The 24,335-nt window shown below is 44.6% G+C and overlaps 2 protein-coding genes across 3 annotated transcripts in view; both read left to right on the top strand.

Moving 5' to 3' along the window:
• Nucleotides 1–2,340: 2,340 nt before the first annotated feature.
• LOC129151768 (uncharacterized) lies at nucleotides 2,341–3,001 on the top strand. The gene has a single exon (XM_054727695.1). It carries the CDS (start codon nucleotides 2,903–2,905, stop codon nucleotides 2,999–3,001), a length of 99 nt encoding a protein of 32 aa, XP_054583670.1. The 5' UTR covers nucleotides 2,341–2,902.
• A 534-nt stretch (nucleotides 3,002–3,535) lies between these two features.
• ABL1 (ABL proto-oncogene 1, non-receptor tyrosine kinase) overlaps nucleotides 3,536–24,335 on the top strand; it is a 95,636-nt gene continuing 74,836 nt past the window's right edge. Inside the window, exon 1 of one of the 2 annotated variants that reach the window (XM_008152514.3) lies at nucleotides 3,536–3,728. In XM_008152514.3, coding sequence (XP_008150736.2) covers nucleotides 3,593–3,728 — 136 coding nt within the window. In that variant the 5' untranslated portion in view covers nucleotides 3,536–3,592. The remainder of the gene's footprint in view (nucleotides 3,729–24,335) is intronic. The other variant, XM_028127075.2, reaches the window with a different exon arrangement.

A 24,335-nucleotide genomic window follows, 5' to 3' on the forward strand; every position in this document is an offset into this window, starting at 1 on the left:
ATTAAAAAGACTTACCTGATTGTCCAACTTTAAACTAGAGAATGAAGAATGAAGATGAGCAGGAAATTGTGAAAACATGAATAGAAATAAAAAGAAAGCAAGTCTCCAAAAAGAAAAATTAGGATGGTACTACTCAGGATGAGATAATCCTATATAATAAAAGGCTAATATGCAACTCAACCGAATGGTGGAATGACTGGTCACTATGACAAGCACTGACCACCAGGTTGCAGACCACGCAGGAGCTGCCCCCTGGTGGTCAGTGCACTCCCCCTGTGGGTTCACCAGGCCTCTAGTGCTGTGGTTCTCAACCTTTTTAATGCCTCGACACTTTAATACAGTTCCTCATGTTGGGGTGACCCCCAACCATAAAATTATTTTCGTTGCTACTTCATAACTGTAATTTTGCTACTGTTATGAATTGTAATGTAAATACCTGTGTTTTCCGATGGTCTTAGGCAACGCTGCTAGCAGTTCTCAACCTGACCATCGGAAAACACAGATATTTACATTACAATTCATAACAGTAGCAAAATTACAGTTATGAAGTAGCAACGAAAAATAATTTTATGGTTGGGGGTCACCACAACATGAGGAACTGTATTAAAGGGTCGCGGCATCAGAAAGGTTGAGAACCACTGCTCTAGTGGGTAAATAAATGAATATGGGTCTTGAAGTTTTAAGAGTGATCTACAAGCCAGGACCAAGTTTGTCAGCCAGATTGTTTTGTGACAGAGCAAAGATAAACCAATTAACATCTGAATATAAATTCTAGCTCTGAATCTGCACAAATTTTTTCTCATGTGCTTCACATTCACTCCCTCCAGGTGACTATTTCTTAAGCCTATGTAAAAACATCATTTCCCAATCCAGCAGAAATATTTCCAAAATACATAACAAGATAATGTATAAGACCTACAATTTGGCTGTGGTTTTCCCCTAATATCAGTGGCAACTTATTAAAAAATCAGTGTCTAATTAGGCCAACAGTTGTTTGATACTGAATGGTACAGTGGAAAACCATGGGTTTTGGAGCAACATCAACTGGACTCAAATCGTGACTGTCACATACTAAGCAAGTGACCTTGAGTAAGTCACGTTTCTGAAGCTTTTCCCAGCTGTATAACGGGGAATATTTCATGCCTCATTGGGCTGTAGTGAGAATTCAATGAGATAATACGGTTTATGAAAAGCATAGCAGTGCCTGGTGTAGAGTAGGCGCTGTGGTGAGTGGATCCTCTTAGAAACGGGTATACAGTTTCTTGGTCAGGTGCACCATGGGAGACATGGAGAGTAAAGAGGAGGGAACCAGGGTGCTTTTTAGTTGTAAAACATGGGTTCTGACAGGTGTGGGTTTGTGTGTGGGTAATTGGGCAGTTCTGTAGGCCTGGTGCCAACAGTCCGCGCCATTTCTCGGCTTACACAGTGGATGTTGAATACCTGTACACCTGTGAAGTGAGGTTTTATGGTAAAGGTTCCGCTCAAGCATCTATGGTTGCGCCTGGCTTAGCCTCCGAGAGGCTCCTGATGCCCCAAAGAAACAATGAATTCTCTAGCAATATGTCGGATGCTTTCCAGTCATTTTTTTTTCGCTAGTTCTAATATTTATGCTTCTTGGGGAAACGGTGGAAATTTAGGGTCGGGGAGTGGGCACCAAAAGCCTTGGTTTCCAGGAGCGAGCCAAATTTTCTCCCTGAAAGAGCCTCAAGGAAGTAATCCAATTCCGGTTCTGGGAAAATCCAAACCATAGTTTTCTACTTGCTTTGGCTCCTCGCGGGTCTTTCAACCCGCGCAGGGGAGAAGTTGGCCAGCCCCGAGCGAGACCGGCTAGAGTCCACCGGCTCCCGGGAGGGTGGGACCGAAACTCAGGAGCCTGGGCAGAGGGCAAGAAGTCGCGGGTGCACGCGGACAGGTGTGTGTAGGGGGGGGCGGGGGGGGGGGGCGGGGGGAGGGATAAGGGACCACAGTTCCCGACATGCCCTGCGGGCTGCGCCGAAAACGGTTGGCTGGGAGCTCTAGCTTTACTGCCCCTATCGGCCAATAGGACGCAGGAGGGAGACATGACCCGGATTCTCGGGGACCAATGGTGAGGCCGGGGAGGCGGGCGCTTCCTTACTATTCACCTTGCCCTCGGAAAAATCCTATTTCAATGGTTGGGCCGGGGCGGGCTCTGGCGGGCAAGGGGAGCTGAGCGGGAAGGTGCGGCGGCGCCGCGAAAACGGCGCCTGGAGGATCCCGGTCCCCGTGAGGCGCGCGCGGGACGTCGCTGGGGGCGGGGCCGGGGGCGGGGCCTGGCCTCGTTGTGGAGCGGCTCGTAATCCATCATGGCGGCCGCGGGGGTCAGTGTCCGTTCCTGAGCAGCGCTGGAGCTGGAGCCGGTTCCCAGGTCCTGCAGCTGAGGAGCGCCGCCGTTGTCCACGGCCCCTACCTGCGGGGGGCGGCTGGGCCCCGCGGCGGAGCTCGGGGGATGTGACTGCCTGGCGGCTGCGGCAACGTCCGGGGCCGGGGGAGGGGGTGTCTCGGGCAGAGACCCCCGGGCTCGGGGCAGCTGAGGCGGCCGGGCCTCCTCCCCCTTTCGCCGCCTCCCCCCTGCGAAGCCCCGCGAGTCTTTCGTCCCTCAGAGCCCTGCGCCGGCTCTGGGACCCTGGGGGTGGTCTCCTTCCCCCCTAGACCTGGGACGCCGGCTTCCTGAGGCGTGGAGGAGCGTCGCCCCGGAGTAAGCCGCCCGCGCCTCGCCCGGCAGCCTCCCTCTCACCCTCCCGCCGCCCCTTCGTCCGACTCCCAGCCCCAAGTTTGGTCTCGGATCCCCCCCACCCCATTCAAATCCCCTCCCTGCTGTCAAGGGGCCTCCCCTTCCCCCCAGGTTGCTCCCGGGAGCCTCTTAATGTCCTGACTTCTCCCAATGTCACCGACGGCCCCCCTCGTCTCAGCGCTGCCAAAAACTTCAATGCAAAGGAAAAGTCTGGACTCGTTTCACAGGCCTTTTAAAAAGCGGACTTAAAAGTTGCTGGCAATGCATTCCTCCTCGTCAGAGCCGAGGGCGCGCTCTCGCTGAAGTCGGGGCGCCCGTGCGTGTCCTTTTCCGGAGAGCAGGGTAGACGAGCAGCCTCGGCAGCTAGTTGGGCAGGAAACCGGTCCGACGATGAAGCAGCAGCCAGGGGGTGGGTGACTGCCCCCGGAGAAGTTCTGGAGCAGCCTCCGGAGACCATCGACACTTCCTCTGTGTGTGGGAACCAGCGCGATGACGAGTATATTCATCTCCTGTGAATCTCTCTGGCTAGGTGTCTCTCCTGGGAAGACATTTGTCGTTTAGCCAGTAAAAGACACTTAACAATCAAGCAACTTTGGGGGGGGGAGCATTGCAATGACTTCAGATTGACAAACTGCAAACATAATCGGACCTCCTGTTTACATAGGTCAGCCTGAAAACGGCTGGCTCCCTCGTGTCCCTTTGTGATTGACCTCAGTTGCCGACTCGCGGACATGCGGTGAATGTGAAATCCCACGTGGACGTGGGCCGTTGTCCTAAGCTCACGGACCATTCTGAAAGATCTGGAACCCTCTTCTGGAAAGGGGTACCTATCCTTACTTTATGGGGCAGCAGCCTGGAAAAGTTCTTGGGGACCAAAGGAGGCCGAGTTTGCCTGCCCTGCACTTCATCAAAGTAGCGGGGAAGAAGGAGTCATCCAGGCACGGGGGGCCACACTGCAATGTGTTCGTGGAACACGGTGAGTGCTTGTCCAGCTTCGTGGTCACATTTTCCCTCCTGGATTCAGCTCAGGGAATGCATGAGGGCGGTGAACAGCAGCACTTGTGTTGGTTCCTTCCTGTTCTACTTAAAACTTCTGTTACTGTAGCTATCTTATTAGCTTCTTTGTAGGAGGAAAAGTTGCGTGGCGAGGGTACGTCGTCATTGAGTATTTTTTTGAGTTACTTCTTTCTTGTCTGACTCTCACCGGCTGTCGGTTGACCTTGGACAAGCCATTTTACTCTAACCGGTTTCCTGAGGAGGTTGGACTTGAGTGCTTTCCCAGGATCCACAGTCCATGATTGTGCTCCAACCCGAGGCGTGGGCTCTTCCCCTCAGGTGCACAGATCCTTGTCTCCTTCATCTGCAGGGAGCTTTTGTCCCGTCCTCCCCCAAAGCTGAAGACTCGCAGGTCCTGGTTGGCACTGATACCCTTGCCCTTCTCAGTCATAAGCACCCACTTGGGAGTCTGTGGGGAAAGTCAAGCAGGGAGCAGCATTCCATGGGAATTGATATCCAGCTTCTCGTTATTTTGCTTTGTACAAGGGGTCATCCTTTCCCATGGACGGAGTGAAAGTTCCCCCTCCACTCTCCCTGTTTCAGATGACATTTAGGGCAAAAAAGTTGTCTTTGACATTTTTATGGACATAGTTGGCGTGTGAGTTCTGACAGTACATGTTACACTGTTCACGTCTAGTAATCCTGTGTGAAGTTTTAAGTAAGGGTCAGCTTAGAAGATGTTTGTAATGGGTGGACCACGAACCAATTAATTAGGGTCCTCTTTGTACACGTGCGGCCTGACATTTTTCAGTCTGGGTACTTTATATTAAAACTAGAGGCCCAATGCACGAAATTTGTGCAAGAGTAGGCCTTCCTTCTCTCTGGTACCCTGGACCGGGGCTTCCCTCCGGCCTGGCCGCCAGCAGGCACCTGGGACCCAGGCTTCCCTCACAGCCCCGGCTTCATCTGGAAGGACATCTGGAAGGATGTTCGGTCTGATTAGCATATTACGCTTTTATTATTATAGATATTGGTTGAGCCCACTGACCCTATAAGCAAAGGTGTGTGCAAGTGGCATATACTTTAAAATTCAACCATAAATACCTCTTAACAATGGATGACTACAATAAACAAAGGTCTCTGTTCATTGAACTTGCATTTGACAGTTGAGGTTTGACTTTCTTACAGAAAAATATTCACCTTATCTAAATGTTCTGGGTACTTGGATTTTACTTTGCCTGAAAACATTTGGTTATATTTTAGCATTGGTTTTAGACAGGCAAATATGGTAATGTGTTATGTTCTGGTGCTTCCCAAATTCAGCATTTGTAAAGTGAATTATTTACATTTTAAAATGCTAGTGAAATAGGAAAATTGGTTCAGACTTTCAGGAGAGCTACGACCAAACTTAGAATTTAAAGTGTACATAGCAATGACCCAGTAAGATCTCACTCTTGGGAAACTGTCCTGGTACGGAACAGTGTAGTCCCTAGATGTTCCTGACATACCCCTTTGGGGGCCCAGGGTTAAAGCTGTTTGCATGTTAACGCAATACCAAGATGTTATTTGTACTCTGCACGAATGGTGCAAAAGTAATGCGTGAATCAGGGCTGTGGTACCTAACGGCTAGTTTACTGGTAGCCATGTATGCATGCTCTGCACCAATAGTTTAAAAAAAAAAGGCTTTCACTTAAGAATGTCCTTGGTGCCGAAACCGGTTTGGCTCAGTGGATAGAGCGTCGGCCTGCGGACTCAAGGGTCCCAGGTTCGATTCCGGTCAAGGGCATGTACCTTGGTTGCGGGCACATCCCCAGTAGGGGGTGTGCAAGAGGCAGCTGATCGATGTTTCTCTCTCATCGATGTTTCTAACTCTCTATCCCTCTCTCTTCCTCTCTGTAAAAAATCAATAAAATATATTTAAAAAAAAAAAAAAAAAAAGAATGTCCTTGGTGAAGTAGCAAAAACTATTAATTTTATTAACTCTTGATCCTTGTGTATATGTGTTTAATATCCTGTGGGATGAAATGGGAAGAATGCATAGCGCTTTTCTGTTGTGTATTGATTATGTCTAGGCAGAGCACTGGGACTGTTTGAGTTGCAATCTGAACTAGTGCTTATATCATGGACTATCCCTTTTACTTGAAACTATGATGAAAAACGACGACTGACAAACGATGGTTATTCAGAATTAACATATAAAGGAGTCTTTCAAAGAAAACAACTGGTAGTATCTGTTGCCAAAGATAAACATTTTAGCTTTCGCCAAAACCGGTTTGGCTCAGTGGATAGAGCATCGGTCTGTGGACTGAAAGGTCCCAGGTTCGATTCCGGTCAAGGGCATGTACATTGGTTGCGGGCACATCCCTGGTAGGGGGCGTGCAGGAGGCAGCTGGTCGATGTTTCTCTCTCATCGATGTTTCTAGCTCTCTATCCCTCTCCCTTCCTCTCTGTAGAAAATCAATAAAATATATTTAAAAAAAAAATTTTAGATTTCCAGCAAAAAATCGATTGTGGAAATAATCTTATTTTGTAGAGATTGGTGGTCCTATTTATAAATGTGGTATTTTGATATCCTCCTATATAATAAAAACTTAATATGTTAAGTGTCCAGTCGACCGGTTGGCTGTTCAACCAATCAAAGCGTAATATGCTAATTATATGCTAAGGCCGCCCAACCCCTTGCTATGACGTGCACTGACCACAGGGGGGCAGACAGTTGACTGGTCAACCAGTTGCTATGATGTGCACTGACCACCAGGGGGCAGATGCTCTGACCAGTAGGTTAGCTTCCTGCTGGGGTCCAGCCGATTAGGACTGAGTGAGATGGGCCAGACACACCCTGGAGCCCTCCCTCGGTCCCTTCCTGACTGGCTAACCTCCTGCATCCCTCCCCAGTCCTGATCGCGCACTGGTGGAGTCCCTTGGCCTGGCCTGCGCCCTCTCGCAATCTGGGACCCCTCGGGGCATGTCGGAGAGCCAGTTTTGGCCCAGTCCCGCAGGCCACGCCCAGGGACCCCACTGGTGCACAAATTCGTGCACCGGGCCTCTAGTCTTATAATGAAATGTGTTATTTGGAAGATCTACATAATTCAGTGAATCACTCTTTTCTAAATGATCAACATATGATATTATAAAATCACATACAGGTAAAAGATTCATTCAAGGTGCAAGATGGACCAATGAATTTTTATGTAACAATACAAAAGTTCGTTGTTACAGTTTTAGATTCTACATTACAGCTAACCTTAGGAACCTACCAGTTACCAAGTTTTGGTGTAGCTTCAAAGAATATCTACAGTTATTTAAAAATAGGTTGAAATAGTTATTTTCCAGTTACAATAAAAACATTTATTTTTAAATGAATAATTAAAAATTTTCAGTTTAAACTTTTAGTATGGTAAATAGTGATGAGATAAGCTATATAAACAAAAACTCGTCAGGGTCCTCAATAATTTTTCAGAGTGTCAAAGAGGCCTTGAGAAAAAAAAAGTTTGCCTTTGCCCTGACCGGTTTGGCTCAGTGGATAGAGCGTCGGCCTGCGGACTCAAGGGTCCCAGGTTCGATTCTGGTCCAGGGCATGTACCTTGGTTGCGGGCATATCCCCCGTGGGGAGTGTGCAGGAGGCAGCTGATCGGTGTTTCTCTCTCATCGATGTTTCTAACTCTCTATCCCTCTCCCTTCCTCTCTGTAAAAAATCAATAAAATATATTTAAAAAACAAAACAACAACAACAACAAAAAAGTTTGCCTTAGCTGGTTTGGCTCAGTGGATAGTGCGTCGGCCTGTTGACTGAACGTTCCCAGGTTCGATTCCGGTCAAGGGCATATGCCGGGGTTGCGGGCTCGATCCCCAGTAGAGAGCATGCAGGAGGCAGCCGATCAATGATTCTCTCTCATCATGGATGTTTCTATCTCTCTCCCCCTTTCCCTTCCTCTCTGAAATCAATAAAAATATATTTTAAAAAAAAGTTTGAGAACTGCTGCTATATAGAGTATATAAAGAGGGCACTAAGGATGTGTATCGACATACTGTAAAGTATTAATATTGAAAGTTGTCCATGTAGTGGCAAAAGGGAATTTGAAGATCAGTCTCCATGGTGTGGCTCTCTCTATGTTTTTATTGATTTCAGAGAGGAAAGGAAAAGGAGAGAGAGGTAGAAACATCAATGATGAGAGGGAATCATTGATTGGCTGCTTCCTGCACGCCCTATGACTGGGAATCGAACCGTGACCTCCTGGTTCATAGGTTGACACTCAACCACTGAGCCATGCTGCCCGGGAACTCATCATGTTTTTGATAGTCTATTGAATATTCTTACCCTTTGGTGTTTGGAGATGGTTTTTTTTTTTTTTAATCATTCCGGTGTGGGTGTGGGGTTTTTTTTGTAAATACAAACAATTATGCATTTATTATATAAAATATAGCATACGATATGTACTGTTCTGTACTTTTTACTTTTTTTGTCTGTCACTCAATATATCCTCAGGATCTCTCAGTATGGGAATATGGGAATCTTAGTTTTTCTTACGGCTGCATCGTACCCCACTTCTTGGAAGTGTCATTGATTTTTCAACTAGTCCCCTCTTTCTGGACATTTGGGTTGTTTCCAACCTTGAGCTGTTACAGTGCTGCAAGAATAACCTTATATCTGTCATTTTAACTTGTGCCAAGTTTAGGTGTGGGAGAGATTGCTAAAAGTGGGAATGCTGGGCTAGAGGGTTAATGCATTTGTAATTTTTATGAGATGTTACTTTGTAGATTAATAGTAGTAGATAGATATTAATATGGATACTGTTTGGTAGATACTACTCCCAAGTTCCCTCCCATCTTGTACTAGGTTATACTCCCATCGCTAGTAATGCACAAGAGCCTAGCCAAGAGAGCGTGTTGTCAAACTTTGGGACTTTTACCAATCTGATAAGAAATAACATCTTAGTATGTTTTTATTTTTTTATTTCTTAGTATGTTTTTAATTAGTAGTTCTCTTATGAATGAGGTTGAGCATTTTTAGTATTTTTAAGGAACACATATATTTATCTTTTTGTGAACCATCTCACCAGGTTCTTTGTGTGCCAGATACGTAAATGGCCCCTTCACCCCTGTGTCTCACAGGAACGCCCCCACCCCAGCCTCTGGAGTGTCCTGATGAGGTCGTTTTCAGCCTGGCTGCACTTCAGGATCTCAGGTCCCACTCCCGGGGATCCACTTAACTGGTCTGGGAGATGCCTGTGCCTCGTTTTTTGTTTTGTTGTTCAGTAAGGAGTGACTTCATTCAAAAGGAAGATCCAAGGCGGGGAGGGACTGTTGCAATAGGGAGAGCACTCTGACCATAAGATGAGGTCTGCAAGTGTCTCAAGTGTCTCCTTGTTTTGTTTTTGTATTTCTCTTTCTCTCTCTCTCTTCTCTCTCTCTACTCTCTCTCTTCTCTCTCTCAACTTTCCCGGTTATTCTTAACAGGCACCTGGGATTGAGCATCACTGGCGTGAGCCAGTCATAGGCATCCTAGACTGACTCAGTCTGAGGGAAATCTAGGCCCTTTCCCCCTTGTGTTGGGCTTGGGGGGGTCTTTGCTTCTGGAGGCCAGCGGAAGCCATGAGGGCAGCTGGCCGGAGGCTGGAGCTGAAACTCTGGGGCTGCGGCAGCCACCTCCCCTCTGGATTTGAGTTAGGTGACGTGATGCATTTCCCTTATTATTTAAGCCATTTTGATTTGGGTTGACTATTATTGCACCACCAGTTTTATCGAAAAAGTAATACTTTTTAACCTAATCAGTTTTCCCACCTCCCATTTTTTGAAAGAAAAGTGGCAGCTTCCATTGACAAATGATATTACCAATTCTTTATATCTGTTTTGCTCTTTAGTTTCATACCACTTTCACACATATTGTTTTGTTTTGTAAAATTGGCAAAATCCTGTTTTATGAAGATAACCTTACTTCTTCCTACCACAGTGAACTAATCATATCCCCAAGGTATATTGTTGGGTGACCTTGTGATAACATCACTTGTTAGAGATAATACGGTATGTGTGTTGCCTTGGAGCACAGTCCTGAGGTAGTGTGTCCTAGTCATTGCTGCTGCCTCTTCTAGGGGATGGACTGGATTGGCCAGTACCACCAGCCCCCCTGCTTCTCCTGGATTTTGGCTTGTTCCTGCAGTTGGCACCTCAAGTTAATGTGCTAAGCCCCAGGCCGTGTTTAAAGAACACAGGACCTGTGGTTTAGGGAGCTTTTATTGTTGCAGACTGCATGCGAGGAAGCCAGAGGCAGAGCTGTAAAGTCTACTGAATGCCAGCCAGTGCTGGTTCTTGCTGCCCAGGGAGCAGAGTGGTGAAAAACTCAGCTCATTTCGAGTCTTCCTTGAAGCCTGCGGTGGCCACTGTTCAAATAGCTTTGACCTCAGAACATGTCCATTCTTGAGGAATGATGGTGGATTAGGAAGAAAACAAAAAAATAAGTCCCAATGCAAAAAATCTCCTACCTACGATAGCCAGAACATTGCCTAAGGCAGTGGTCGGCAACGAGTTTGCCTGTTGACTAATGAGTTTACCGACCACTGGCCTAAGGGGAAAGAAATGTCATGATAGTGTTCGTCTTTCAATTGCCTTTCCTTATCTAGGCTAGTAATAATAACAGGCAACACTTGTTAGTGCTTTCTATATTCAGGCACTGGTGCAGATTTTAAAATTGACTTTTAGAGAGAGAAAAGAAAACATTGATGTGATTTTCCCCGACCTGCGACCTGCGGGGTCTTCTAACGGGGGTACCGAGGCGGCGCACCTAAGAGAATGAGAAACAGACAAGGGACGCAAAGAATGGAGGCAAGACAAAAGGGATTCTGATCAAGCCTCGAAACTTTATTTTTACAGCGTTCCTTATATGTGATTTCTAGAAGGGTGGATGCCTAGGAGGGGTGGGGGCTGACCTAGATAATCGGCTAAAGTCGTAACTATAGATAAAGGGTGTGGCAGTTGAAGGGCGGCTACAGAAGAAATGCTTTGTCCTCAGGCAAGAGGAAGTGGGCCTAGTTTCAGTAACTTACTGAAGGTCAGAGTTAATCCTTTGACCGACTCTTGGTTCCTGACAGTGATAATGAAATATCGATCGGCTGCTTCCTGCATGCCCCCTACTGCAGATCGAGCTTCGAACCTGGGCATGTGCCCTGACCAGGAATCTAACAGGCAACTGTTTCGTGTGTGGGATATGCCCAACTGACTGAGCCACACCAGCCAGGGTCCAGTCACTTTTAAAAAATATATATTTTATTGATTTTTTTACAGAGAGGAAGGGAGAGGGCAAGAGAGTTAGAAACATCGATGAGAGAGAAACATCAATCAGCTGCCTCCTGCACACCCCCCATGGGGGATGTGCCTGAAACCAAGGTACATGCCCTTCGCCGGAATCGAACCCGGGACCCTTGAGTCCACAGGCCGACGCTCTATCCATTGAGCCAAACCGGTTAGAGCAGGGTCCAGTCACTTTTAATATGTTAAGTTATTTAATACAACAACAATTGTAGGTATTTTTAGTAAGGTGCCCTGGCCGGGTAGCTCAGTTGGTTAGAACATCATCCTGATACACCCAGGTTGTGGGCTTGATCCCCAGTCAGGACACATACAAGAATTAACCGGTGAATGCATAATAAGTGGAACAACAAATCGATGTTTGTTTTTTCTCTCCCCCTCTCTCTAAAAATCAATTAAAAGAAAAGTAATAAAAAAAAGTTGTAACATGATATTATGAGTAACTAGAGGCCTCTTCATGAAATTCGTGCACAGGTAGGGTCCCTAGGCCTGGACAGCAATCAGGGCTGATTGGGGCCTTCCTTTGTTCCGCGCTGCCCCCTGGTGGTCAGCACACGTCAGAGAGAGGTCAAACTCCTGGTTGGTCCAACTCCCGAGGGATAATTTGCATATTAGCCTTTTATTATATAGGATAGTAATAGTGATTACTTCCCCCTCCCATTCAAAACAAAATCTATTGTTTAGTGGATACAATCTAAGACAGTGGTTGGCAAACTGCGGCTCGCGAGCCACATGCGACTCTTTGGCCCCTTGAGTGTGGCTCTTCCACAAAATACCATGTGCGGGCGCGCATGTACAGTGCGATTGAAACTTCGTGGCCCACGCGCAGAAGTCGGTTTTCGGCTCTCAAAAGAAATTTCAATCGTCGTACTGTTGATATTTGGCTCTGTTGACTAATGAGTTTTCCGACCACTGATGTAAGGAAAATGTTTTTCTTAGAGAAATGTGATACATTCTTTTTTGGTGATATATGAGCCTTCCAAAGGTCTGGCAGTGAAAACAGAGCTCTTTAATTACAAGAAAAGTGTATTGTTTATGTGATTTGTTAGCACTAAGCCCACTGTGTAACTTTATGTTACTTTGGCTAGGCTATGATGTGTGACATTTAATTAGCATCCTCCTTGGCATTGTCTAATTCATGATTATGCCCTTGTCAGTTAAACTAAATGCATGGTGTTTCCAGAAAAATGTTCAGGGCTTTTTATTTTATTTTTTTAGTTTAATTAAAATATGGGTATAATGCATGGACACAGACAATAGGGTGGTGAAGGCCTGGGGCAGGGTGAGGGCAGTCTAGAAGGGGCCAATGGGAGAAGAAAAGGGTGATATATAATACTTTCAACAATAAAGACCTAAAAAAGTTAGCTACATTATTGCCTGTCTGGTGTGGCTCAGTGGTTGAGCGACAACCTATGAACCAGGAGGTCACGGTTCAATTCTTGCACATGCCCAGTTGCAGACTAGATCACCATTAGAGGGTGTGCAGGAGGCAGCTGATCAATAATTCTCATCATTGATGTTTCTATCTCTTTCTCCCTCTCCCTTCCTCTCTGAAACCAATAAAAATATATTAAGAAATAATAAAATAGCTACATTGTTTTTTATGAAAACAACATACATTTCTGTAAATTATTCAATTAAGGAAGATTTGATTTACAAAGTAATTTGAAGTTCAATTAGCGTAATCAGTGCTGCTTTAATTCCTGTTCAAATGAAAAGTAATCCTCTCCTACTGAAAGTGGACAAGCAAAGTAAGGAAAATGTGGTGGAGGGAGGAGAGCAGGAATACCAGTTACCTGGTTGGAGTGCTTGATTTGCCCGAGACCTATGGCTTGTACCGGAGAGGCAAGACCACAGCTGTCCTCAGGCCTTTCCAAACCAGTGCAGAGGAAAACGAGCAAGAGAAGACCAATGTAGTGAAAGGATGATTGCTTAAGGAAAGGGATAAAGTGGGTTGGTTATATCACAGCTACTTGCCACTGCATAGCACCAGTGAGTGCTGCGGGGCTGTGGTACATCTGGCTCAGACCTTGTCTAGCGGGGAAGTCTTGTGCCTTCACAGACCAATTGTCAGAAGGGAGGAACCTGGTCATTTGCCCCATAGTGTTAATTCTTTGCTGTGGTGCAAGGCTCATTCCTTGGTCCTCCGAGGTTTCAGTGTCCTGTATGTTGTCTGGTTGTCCCTGGTTTTGGCTGAACTCAAAGGATGACCATTGTGAGGAGCACTGATGCTTTTTACCACTTTACGTGCTCCAGCTGTGGTGGGCGTCATTTTGAGGATGTACACTCAGCAGTGAGTCAGATGGGGCGCACACACGGCTTTTCAGTTACTAACCCAGTGCACTTTCCTAATGTGCTTCTGAGAAGTCCTGATGACAGTATTGAAACTTTTTACTGGCTAGAAGTTGAGGCCCATTTCAACAAGAAGGACTTCCCTCTCTTCTGAAGTACGTTAGGAAAACCAGAGGCTGTTGACTCACAGGTGATGAGTTATATATAAATAACCCATCTTAGACATACACCAGGTATCTATAATAATAAAAGCATAATATGCTAATTAGATCGGACATCATTCCGGATGAAGCCGGGGCTGCGAGGGAAGCCCGGATCCCAGGTGCCTGCTGGTGGGCCAGAGGGAAGCCCGGGTTCCAGGTGCTGGAGGGAAGCCAGTGCCGGCAGCCGGGGGAAGGAAGTGCTACTCTTGCATGAATTTCGTGCATCGGGCCTCTAGTTGTGATATATTACTTGCCTAGTATAGCTGCTGTTGGAGTGCTTTCTCTGTGCTAGGCTCTATGCAGAGCCCTTGACATACTATTTTAAAGGTTATGAAATAATGCCAGAGCCCTTTTCTACAATGCAGTCTGTCATTTGAAACCCTCTCGTAGTTCCTATTATGTACAGAAACAGTCTCTATTTTTGTATCCTTATTCCTAAAAAAATTTTAAGTAAGCAAATTACACACACACAGGCACACGCGTGCACATGTGAAAGTTGTGTTTGAAGTTTTGGAGTTGAATGTCTTTGCTTTTATGGAGTCAGAGTGGGCAAGGACAAGGTAAGGTGGTGAGAAGGTACTGTCCCTTCCTTGGAACCTTTTCATTATGTGGTGCCTCGGCAGTTTTATGCTGGCCTGCCTAATAGAGCACCCTGCTGTTAGATTTGCAATTTTCTGTGGAAGGAAAAAAATATCAAACAAACAATAGCAAAGCTCTTCATACCTCCTGTTCTCCCTCCCTTCCTTCTGACATCTATGGGTTCTGATAGGAAATTTTCCATTTCACTCCCGGAGTGAGGGGAAAATGACTTCCACATTTTGGTTTCTAATTCTAAAATTCCCCAGATTTCAGCCTGGATTCTTTGATAACAGACACGAGCTCTTATTCTTTGAAATGCATGTGGAAAAATGTTTATCACTGTTGAAATTTGACATTTTTGATCTCATGGAACTCCAGAATTGATTTTTAAATTTCTACTTGTTTGTGGCTAAAATTATATTTTTAAAAGAGTAGAATGTACTCCCAGCAAATGGAAGATCAAATAAATAAAGAGGACCTGGACCAGTAAGGCTTGACAGTGTGACAGTGTATGTTAAACCAAATCTTCCCAGACTATAGAATAGCAGTTCTTTTGTCCCTTGACAATTTCCTCCTTCTGTGTCTATCTCCCAGTCAAACAGGGAGACAGGCGAGAATCATGGTTTTATATGAATTCACATCCCAGCTTACCACTTCCTAGCAGTGGGACCAGCATTAACTTAGTAGGTATTAGTTGAACACATCCTCTGTGCTACACACTTTGCGAGGTGTGGGGAGTACAGCCAAGTCTTTTTAACCTCTTGAGTCTCTGGTTCCTGATTTACAAAATGGCAATCATAGTGCTTCCTTTGATTGTACAATTGATGAGGGAATTAGATAATGAATAAAATATGTTTAACAGTGCCTGCCACTTCGTTAGCCCCCTAACAAAAAATAATTATTGCCCTAACCAGTTTGGCTCAGTGGATAGAGCATCGGCCTGCGGACTGAAGGGCCCCAGGTTCGATTCCGGTCAAGGGCATGTACCTTGGTTGCGGGCACATCCCCAGTGGGGGGTGTGCAGAAGGCAACTGATCGATGTTTCGCTCTCATTGATGTTTCTAACTCTCTATCCCTCTCCCTTCCTCTGTAAAAAATCAATAAAATATATTTTAACAAAAAATAATTATTGCTGCCATTATCTTACCTAATAATAGACAAACGTGTAAATTGACCGTACCTCTGCTATGCCCACAGCCAATCAGGAGTGAGTATGCAGATTAACCCAACAAAGATGGCGGGTTAATTTGCATATGCAGTTGCGGAGTGGCTGGGCGGGGTAGGGCGCCTGCTATGGGGGCGTGGGGTGGGCAGAGGGAGCTACAGGAGCGGTGTTCCGGCCGGGAGCAGAGGACTTGCAGGCTCCTGGGCGGCCCGGGAGCAAAGCCAGGGGAAGGAAGGCCTATTCTTGCACGAATATCATACAACAGGCCTCTAGTTGTTTATAATTCTAGAATAATATACCTGTCAGTAAGCAGGCTGAAAAGAATTAAACCAGAGGACAATTAAGAAATAAATTCTAGCAATAATACCATTGAGATGAGCAGTTTACCTGCCATAAGGTTGTACAATGTTGATAATTAAGGATTATCCATAAAACCCATGGGTTACATCTCAACTTATGATGACACTGGAATGCAACTATTCAAAAAAAAAAAATTCTAGAGAAACTGCTTGAACTGTCAACACTTTTTTTTAAAAAAGTACTTCCTATAGGGTGGTTGGAGGGTGTGAGCTGTAGAGATCTTCCATCCCTGGGGCATGAACTCAGCACTTCTGATGCTGCCCCTGAGGATTTCCTTGTCTGGGCCTTCAGGCTGTTGGTGCTGTGAGGCAGCAGCCTCTGGCCAGACTCCCCTTTCCTCCTGTAATTGACTATTTCTTTAGGGTGGAGTTATCTAATCTTTAAATCTACTGCACACTTCATTGTTTAGGCTCTTTTGTTAGAGTCTGCATAGGTTTCCTTATGAACCTGTGTGGATTTGTGAAGCAGTTTGATCTGTGATACATTGAGGTTAGTTTGCTGGAGGTAAGTTCTGAGATTTATGTGGCCATCAGTCCAACCTAGAATTACACAGTAAAGCAAACTTTTAATTTTCCCTGGTCGGAAGGAAGGATTCACTGTATGGACAAAAGCCTAAGACTGTTTACTGTTCCACCAGACTATTTGCGTTATTTTTCCTTTATGTTTGTGTGATGGATAATTCTCCTCATGACTTTCTGGGAATCTGTCAATTTAAAGGAATTTAAAGTAAATCTTATGCTGTGCTAGTTATTTGGCGATGGGTTTCCAGGTTCTTGCTATTGGTCTTCCTTCTTATGTCATTTAGCCATGTTATTATTTTTTAAAATTATTATATTTTTAATTGTGTTTAGAGAGAAGAAGGGGAGAGAGAGAGAGAGAGAGAGAGAGAGAGAGAGAGAGAGACATTGATTTGCTGTTCCACCTATTTATGCATTCATTGGTTAAGGATCAAACCCGTAACCTTGGTGCATTAGGACAAGGCTCTAACTAGCTGAGCTACCCAGCCAGGACTATTTATTCCTCTATTGAAGGACATTGGATTGTTTCCAGTTATTGATGATTATGAATAGAGTTGTTGTAAACCTTTGTGTATCATTTTGTGTGAACATAAATTTTCAATTCACTTAGCATATTAGTTTTCTATGGCTGCTGTAAGAAATTACCACGAAGTAGATCGCTTAAAACAGTAGAAATTTCTTTTTCACCGCACTAAAAGCCAGAAGCCTACAATTAGTATCACTGGGGGAAGTCATGGTGTCAGCAGGACCTGCTCCCTCCAGACGCCACCAGCATTCCTTGGCCTGTGACCCCTTCCTCTAACTCACTGGTTCCCAATGTGGGGCACACGCTCCATAGGGGGGGCAATTTGATTTAGAGCCTACCAGGATAATCTTTTTATCTCAAGATCCTGAACTTAATCACACCTGCAAAGACCCCTTTTTGCCATATAAGGTCGCATCACCAGTTCTAGAGCGTGGGGTGAATATATCTTTTGGAGGGCCTTTCAGCCCACCACATGTGCATATTACTACTGGGTCAGGTGATCAGTGTACATTTAATTTTATAAGAAGCTGTCCAGCTATTCTGTAGAGTGACTGTTATTTTACATCCCTACCAGAACCCTTGCATGCCAAAATTAATGGCATCCTTGCCAGAACTTAGTACTATCAGTATTTTTTATTTTAACTGTTCTGGTGGGCACACATTGTGATTTTAATTTGCATTTCCCTGTGGGCTGATGATTTTGACCATCCTGTCTCATGAAAACATTATGCCTTTTAAGTTTCCTTTTTTATTACCTTCATTAGTATGAGGAAGAAAAGAATGAACTGAATCATGGCTAAAAAAGAACATTACTCTTTTACAGTAGAATATTGCCTAACAGCATTGTTATACAGTGTAGTACACATTACAAATCTCTTCTTTCCATTTTATCTTCTTTAATTTCTTCATAAACTTTTGTTTGAGTTAATGATATGCTTGATTCTAATTTAAGAGGTGACTGTTATAGAGCTTTATAATGAGTAATAAAAAATCCCTATCATACTGTTTCTCTTTCAAATTATCTTTTTAAATGAAAAATCTTTAACAAGCCCCCCATGACTGATTACCCCAAGCATGATATGGATGTATCTTTTTGTCTGCTATCAGGCTGCAGTTCACACTGGTTAATGTTGCTGTAGGTCACTTTTAGGGACATTTAACCATCTTTTAGACTAGATTTTAAGCACTAACCATTTATTTTCTCTTGAAGCAGTGATTTATAGTAATAAATTATGCAAAATGCTTTTTTGGTCCTTGATTAAGTCTAACATAGTATCATTTATTACTTGAATTCTTATAGAGTTATGAGGGATAATTACATGAATGCCAATGAGATTAATAATTATCTGAGCACATACCTGGGTTGTAAGTTCCATCCCCAACCCCAGGTCAGGGTACATGCAGGAAGCAACCAATCAATGTTTCTCTCATTTTGATGTTTCTCTCCCCCTCCCTCCCCCCCCCTCTCTCTAAAATCAATGTAAAAAGTATCCCCGGATGAGGATTAACAATAACAAAAAAATCTAGAACAGAGATTTCCTGCTGTACAGCTCATTTTAACGGGAAGGGATTTATTATAGAGTGTTATATAGTAACAGAGCTATTGGAAGGGAGAGGGTTCTGGGTCACACTTCATGAATGACTCCCAAGGCCACTCCACAGACCGGGGCCGCCAAAGAAGCTGTAGCCCTTGGTCATCGGGAAGTTGCCAGCGCTAGAACCATTGCCACAATCAAGAACATCATGTCCTGGCTCCAGAGCACAATAGATGTCCTCCCTGCTGCCACTGGATACCCATGAAGCTAACGCCTGGACACAGGACCCCTAATTCTACCCCTGGAAACCCATGGCTCCACAGCTGGACTTGCCTCTGGCAACAGCAGAAGCAGCAAAAGTGTGCTGTGCTTCTCATCTGCTTGCCGAATCTCATGTGATTGTATCCAGCTGGTGAAACCTACATCACGTCCAAACCCGAGCTGCAGAGAAAATGGGGAGTGTCCTTTTCCACTTTCCAGCCCTGCAATATAAGGACGCCGGGAGGAGGGAATGGATGCTAAGCATCATCCACCTTTTCATCACAGGCTCTTACCCTGACTGTAAGATGTATGCGTGGAATTTAGGGGGTCTTGGACTCCTGGAGCTTTATGTGCCCTTTGTGAATGTGCATGGGACATTTTTCTGTGAAAGGAGCCGATGCTTCCGTTAGATTCTCAAAGGGACAACGACCGGACGGAGGGCAAACGCCATTGCCCAGGTAGTTTCGTGATTAAGCACTCAGATTCGGAGATCAGACAGACCTGGGTTTGAATCCTATCTCTGCTACTTACTTGGTATGAGACCTTGGACAGATTATTTACTTCTCTAAGCCTTAGTTTTCTCATCTTTAAAATGGGGATATTAGTGCTTATCTCCTAGGGTTGTTATGAGGGTGAAGTATAGAATGCACGTATATTAAATGCCTACTATATTGGCTAGCTCAGAATAAATAACCAGTAACTAGTAGTTTCGTTCAGTCATTCTTTAGAAGAAGGTGGCAACATGAAAATTTTGTTGTGCTGCTGCCTCTGTTAAGAATCCCCCCTGGTAACTCCTACGTGTGATAAGCTTATTAAACTTAAGAGGATGTCACTTCTATTCCCACTGTGTCTTGTGCTGACCACTGTAGTATTTATTACACTTTTTCAATACTTGCCTCTCTGTTACTTCCTCTGAAATGTCTTTAGAGGTTGTGCTGCGCCTGTCACATAGTACATGTTCAGTAAATATTAATGAATGAATGAATAGTGAATGGTTAAAAAACTGGGTGATGTTTTTAGCTTGAAGAGGAGACTAAGGGAAGCTGTGTTAGCCATTTGAAAGTATTTAAAGAACTATCATATGTAAAAGGGAATTGGTCTCACTGTGCACTGCTTTGGACGGCAGAATTGGGACTAGTGGATGGAAGTCACAAAATAAGGCATATTGGGGCTCAGTGTGAAAAGAGCTTGCAGACGATGAGCAGTGAAGCAACAGGACGGGTGTCTGGGAGCGCAGTGATTAACCTGTCACTGAGGATATTCAACAGGAGGCAAGATGGAAAGATAGGATCAAACCCCCTGGGTCTCTTCCAACACTCTCAGGACTCTTCCTTTTCTAAGTGCCTTTATTGAATGCACGAGGGAGTGCTTCAGGGCGATTATTGCCCGGGAGAGAGGGTACTTTAGGAGTACTTGGGCTGGGCTATTCTGGGGAGTACATGGGTTATGGCAAGAAAGGCGTATTTGGGCTATTTTAGAGATGACCTTGAGTACCAAGCCACAGATTTTGAAGCTGTTTGGTGGGCATTGGGAGTTATAGATAGTTCCCAGTAGGATATTGGCACTTTGAAAGTATCCCCAGTGCTTAGAACAGTTCTTGGCACATAGTAGATGTTCAGTAAATATTTGTTGAAAAAGCTCATTAAGGATCAGAGTTATGATTTAGCAATATTAATTTGTAATTTGAGTTTAGATTGGGAGTAGAAGGAAAGACGTTTAAATCGGAGGTAAGGAGAGCTTGAAGAAAGGGAGATGCTACCAAGAGCCGTCTTGGATATGGGAGTGACTAGACTGGGCAGAGACGGGGAGGAGGTAAAGATGATTCCATGAACTTCAGTCTGATGACTAGAAATGGGAGTGACATTCACAGAAATTGGGTGATTCTTTGTAGTTCTTCCTTAAGGAGAAGGTGAAGCTTTTTGTTCTGGACATGCTTTAGTAATGGGATTGGGTTGTCAGTTTCCATTCACCCTTTCCCCCCAGTGGGTTGTATTTTTGTGTCACTCACTTATCACTTATTTGTATGTCATTCATGGTTCTCACCATGACTTAGAAGTCTAGGTCTCTAGATAGAATCCACTGTAATGATCAGAATAACTGCCTGGTAGGGCTTATTTCCTGTGGGCTCAGCAGGACACACCTCTTCATATAGCTTTCCTGTTCACACGTAAGGTGTGTGATGTGTTAGCTGTAATAATGTGTAAATTAGGAGGCCCTTTTGATCAGTTCCCGTTTTCCCCATCTTGCATAACCAAAGCCCTGTTTTCTTGAGACCTTGCCGCAGGCCTAGCGCCCCTTTCCCTGGGTTTGTGGGGATTGTGGGATAACGGTAGTGTGTGCAGACACCCGCTCCCAGGCCTCTGCTTGAATGCTGCTCTCTCTGGTCTCCCAGAGCCCTAACGGTCTGTGACCTCCGTCTTAGAGGTCTGCTCCAGCTGGGAAGGTAGTGACCGAGGACAAGGACACTTGCCAGGACGTGTGCCTGTCAGGAGCTTCATTGTGTAGAAAGAACACTGCAGTGTCATGGATAAGTTTTTGTCAAAGCTCAGAAAAGTGATCACACTTCTCATTCATTAAACAGACGACGTGTAAGGATTGTAGTTGTCCCATTATGTACGTCAGTATTTCACAGAAGCACGTCTCTGTGAGAAAGGGGCAACCACGTTTCTTACAAAGAAGAACAGGTTTATCGATGCGAAGGTCAACACACACACATTCGTTTCCCGCTGTAGCCTGCTTCCCAAGTTACACTGGCTTAGAAAAGCAGCTGAATCAGGGAGGCTTCGTGGCTCTCACTTCCTTGTTGTGACTTCTGACAAACTGAGTTAGCACCGAGGCTTTTTCCCATTCCATTCTCCTGAGATAACTGCTTCCCGGGCTTTCTGCATTTGGGTGGGTGTTTTAGTGAATTATTAGTCAAATGAACGATGGACATTCCCCTCAGGTTTCTTACATGCTATTGCAGCAGTCTTTAGATTTCAGGTTAGTGCAGTAGGTCACTTAATTCTTCCCGACTTTTAAAACATTTCACATCTCCCAACACAGTAACGTTGGTGCCTCGATCAGCTGTCTTCCAGCAATGCTGTAAGTGGGCGCTTTTCTCTCCGAGGCCACGGAAACACGTTTCACTCTGACGTTTTCTCTTCGCCTGTGGGAGCATGCTGACAGGGTCTAAGGCAACCCGATAGTGTTTTGCCACAAAAGAAAAGGAGTAAGGGCTGTGGGAGTTGAGAGGAAAGTTGCTGTTTCTGTTGTTGCTGCTTGCCAAGTTAGAGTTCTCTTCGGATGTCTAGAAGAAGCGAAAAGAAACGTTTGTACGCGGTGCCAGCCTGCTGCTGGCCTTTGCAGCGTCAGCAGTGGCCGGCTGCCGTCCTGCTGTGTGGTAACGGATTTGAATCCACTTGACATGATTGTAAGAAGGTTTTGAGGTGAGTGTGTCTGGGAGTGTTTTAACAGGGAGTGAACTCAAAGCTGCTTCTTGCCTTGGGCACATGATTGTGGAATTGGGCATTTGGAGTCCTCCAGGCCCGCAGCCCGGGCAGAGCTGGGCTTCCCCGGTGCTGCTGCTGGGGATGAGGGCAGCTCTGAACACTGGGTGCAAAGGGGACTCACGTCATTTTATTCCGCAGAACTCTCTCCTGAGCCTGCGAGAAGGCAGTGTGGAGCCCTTTGAGGAGCGTGCTTTATAAGTGAAGAAACTGAGGCTGGCTCACGTGTACACGCTCAGAACAGTGAGAACAAGCTGTTCAGGGACAGGCTCTGAGATCAGCCCATTTGGGAAGGGCTCGGTCCTGGAGGAGAGCGCCAGATGGTGGGAAGTGTACAGGCGCCGCTTTCCTGTTGAGAATCTAAACTTCAGGCAGAAAACTGGGGAGCTTGATGAGGGTTCTGAGGAAGCTGAGAAGCTATCGCCCCTCCCAGGCACCCCGCCTGTCCCACCCCCAAGCACTGTATCTTTCCCTCCGGAGTTTTACCTCAGTTCCTTCAACTGTAAAAATGGGACTGATAGTGCCTTCCTTGAAGGGCCGGTGCAATATTGCTTAGATGTTCTGCTGACTTAGATTGAGTACTTCTGAGCGGGATGCTGTGCTGGGTGCTCCGTTTACAGCGTGGCTTCGAAAGCCAGACCTGGGATGGGGTTCTGACTCAGTCTTTACTAGCTTTTCTGACTATAGAGATGTAGTAGTAGCTTTTCTAACTATAGAGATGTAGTAGTAGCTTTTCTAACTATAGAGATGTCGTAGTAGCTTTTCTAACTATAGAGATGTCGTAGTAGCTTTTCTGAAGAGAGATATCGTAGTAGCTTTTCTAACTATAGAGATGTAGTAGTAGCTTTTCTAACTATAGAGATGTAGTAGTAGCTTTTCTAACTATAGAGATGTAGTTGTAGCTTTTCTAACTATAGAGATCTAGTAGTAAATTTTCTAACTATAGAGATGTCGTAGTAGCTTTTCTAACTAGAGATGTAGTAGTAGCTTTTCTAACTATAGAGATGTAGTAGCTTTTCTAACTATAGAGATGTCGTAGTAGCTTTTCTGAAGAGAGATATCGTAGTAGCTTTTCTGACTAGAGAGATGTCGTAGTAGCTTTTCTAACTGTAGAGATGTAGTAGTAGCTTTTCTAACTATAGAGATATCGTAGTAGCTTTTCTGACTATAGAGATGTCGTAGTAGCTTTTCTGACTATAGAGATGTCGTAGTAGCTTTTCTAACTATAGAGATGTCGTAGTAGCTTTTCTAACTATAGAGATGTCGTAGTAGCTTTTCTAACTATAGAGATGTCGTAGTAGCTTTTCTAACTATATATGTCGTGGTAGCTTTTCTAACTATAGATGTCGTAGTAGCTTTTCTAACTGTAGAGATGTCGTAGTAGCTTTTCTAACTATAGAGATGTAGTAGTAGCTTTTCTAACTATAGAGATGTCGTAGTAGCTTTTCTGACTATAGAGATGTAGTAGTAGCTTTTCTGACTATAGAGATGTAGTAGTAAATTTTCTAACTATAGAGATGTAGTAGTAGCTTTTCTGACTATATATGTCGTAGTAGCTTTTCTGAAGAGAGATATCGTAGTAGCTTTTCTAACTATAGAGATGTAGTAGTAGCTTTTCTAACTATAGAGATGTAGTAGTAGCTTTTCTAACTATAGAGATGTAGTAGCTTTTCTAACTATAGAGATGTAGTAGTAGCTTTTCTAACTATAGAGATGTCGTAGTAGCTTTTCTAACTATAGAGATGTCGTAGTAGCTTTTCTAACTATAGAGATGTAGTAGTAGCTTTTCTAACTATAGAGATGTAGTTGTAGCTTTTCTAACTATAGAGATCTAGTAGTAAATTTTCTAACTATAGAGATGTCGTAGTAGCTTTTCTGACTAGAGAGATGTCGTAGTAGCTTTTCTAACTAGAGAGATGTCGTAGTAGCTTTTCTGACTAGAGAGATGTCGTAGTAGCTTTTCTAACTATAGAGATGTCGTAGTAGCTTTTCTAACTGTAGAGATGTCGTAGTACCTTTTCTAACTGTAGAGATGCAGTAGTAGCTTTTCTAACTATAGAGATGTAGTAGTAGCTTTTCTAACTATAGATGTCGTAGTAGCTTTTCTAACTATAGAGATGTCGTAGTAAATTTTCTAACGATATAGCTCTAGTAGTGATCTCAGACAGAATCATACCTATTTCATTGGATTTGGGAGGTTGGCTCAGAGAGGGCATTATCTTGTTCATCAGAGTGGAGGGAAGATGATAAGACACTTTGCAAAGGCTCTCCAGGGCTGAGGAGGCCTGGGGGCAGCTGCACACCTTGCAGGCTCTCCTGTTTCCCAGGATATCAGCCATTTACTCTAATTGTTGAGTG

The sequence above is a fragment of the Eptesicus fuscus genome, chromosome 15 (assembly GCF_027574615.1).
Source record: "Eptesicus fuscus isolate TK198812 chromosome 15, DD_ASM_mEF_20220401, whole genome shotgun sequence".
NCBI classification, from domain to species: Eukaryota; Metazoa; Chordata; class Mammalia; order Chiroptera; family Vespertilionidae; genus Eptesicus; species Eptesicus fuscus.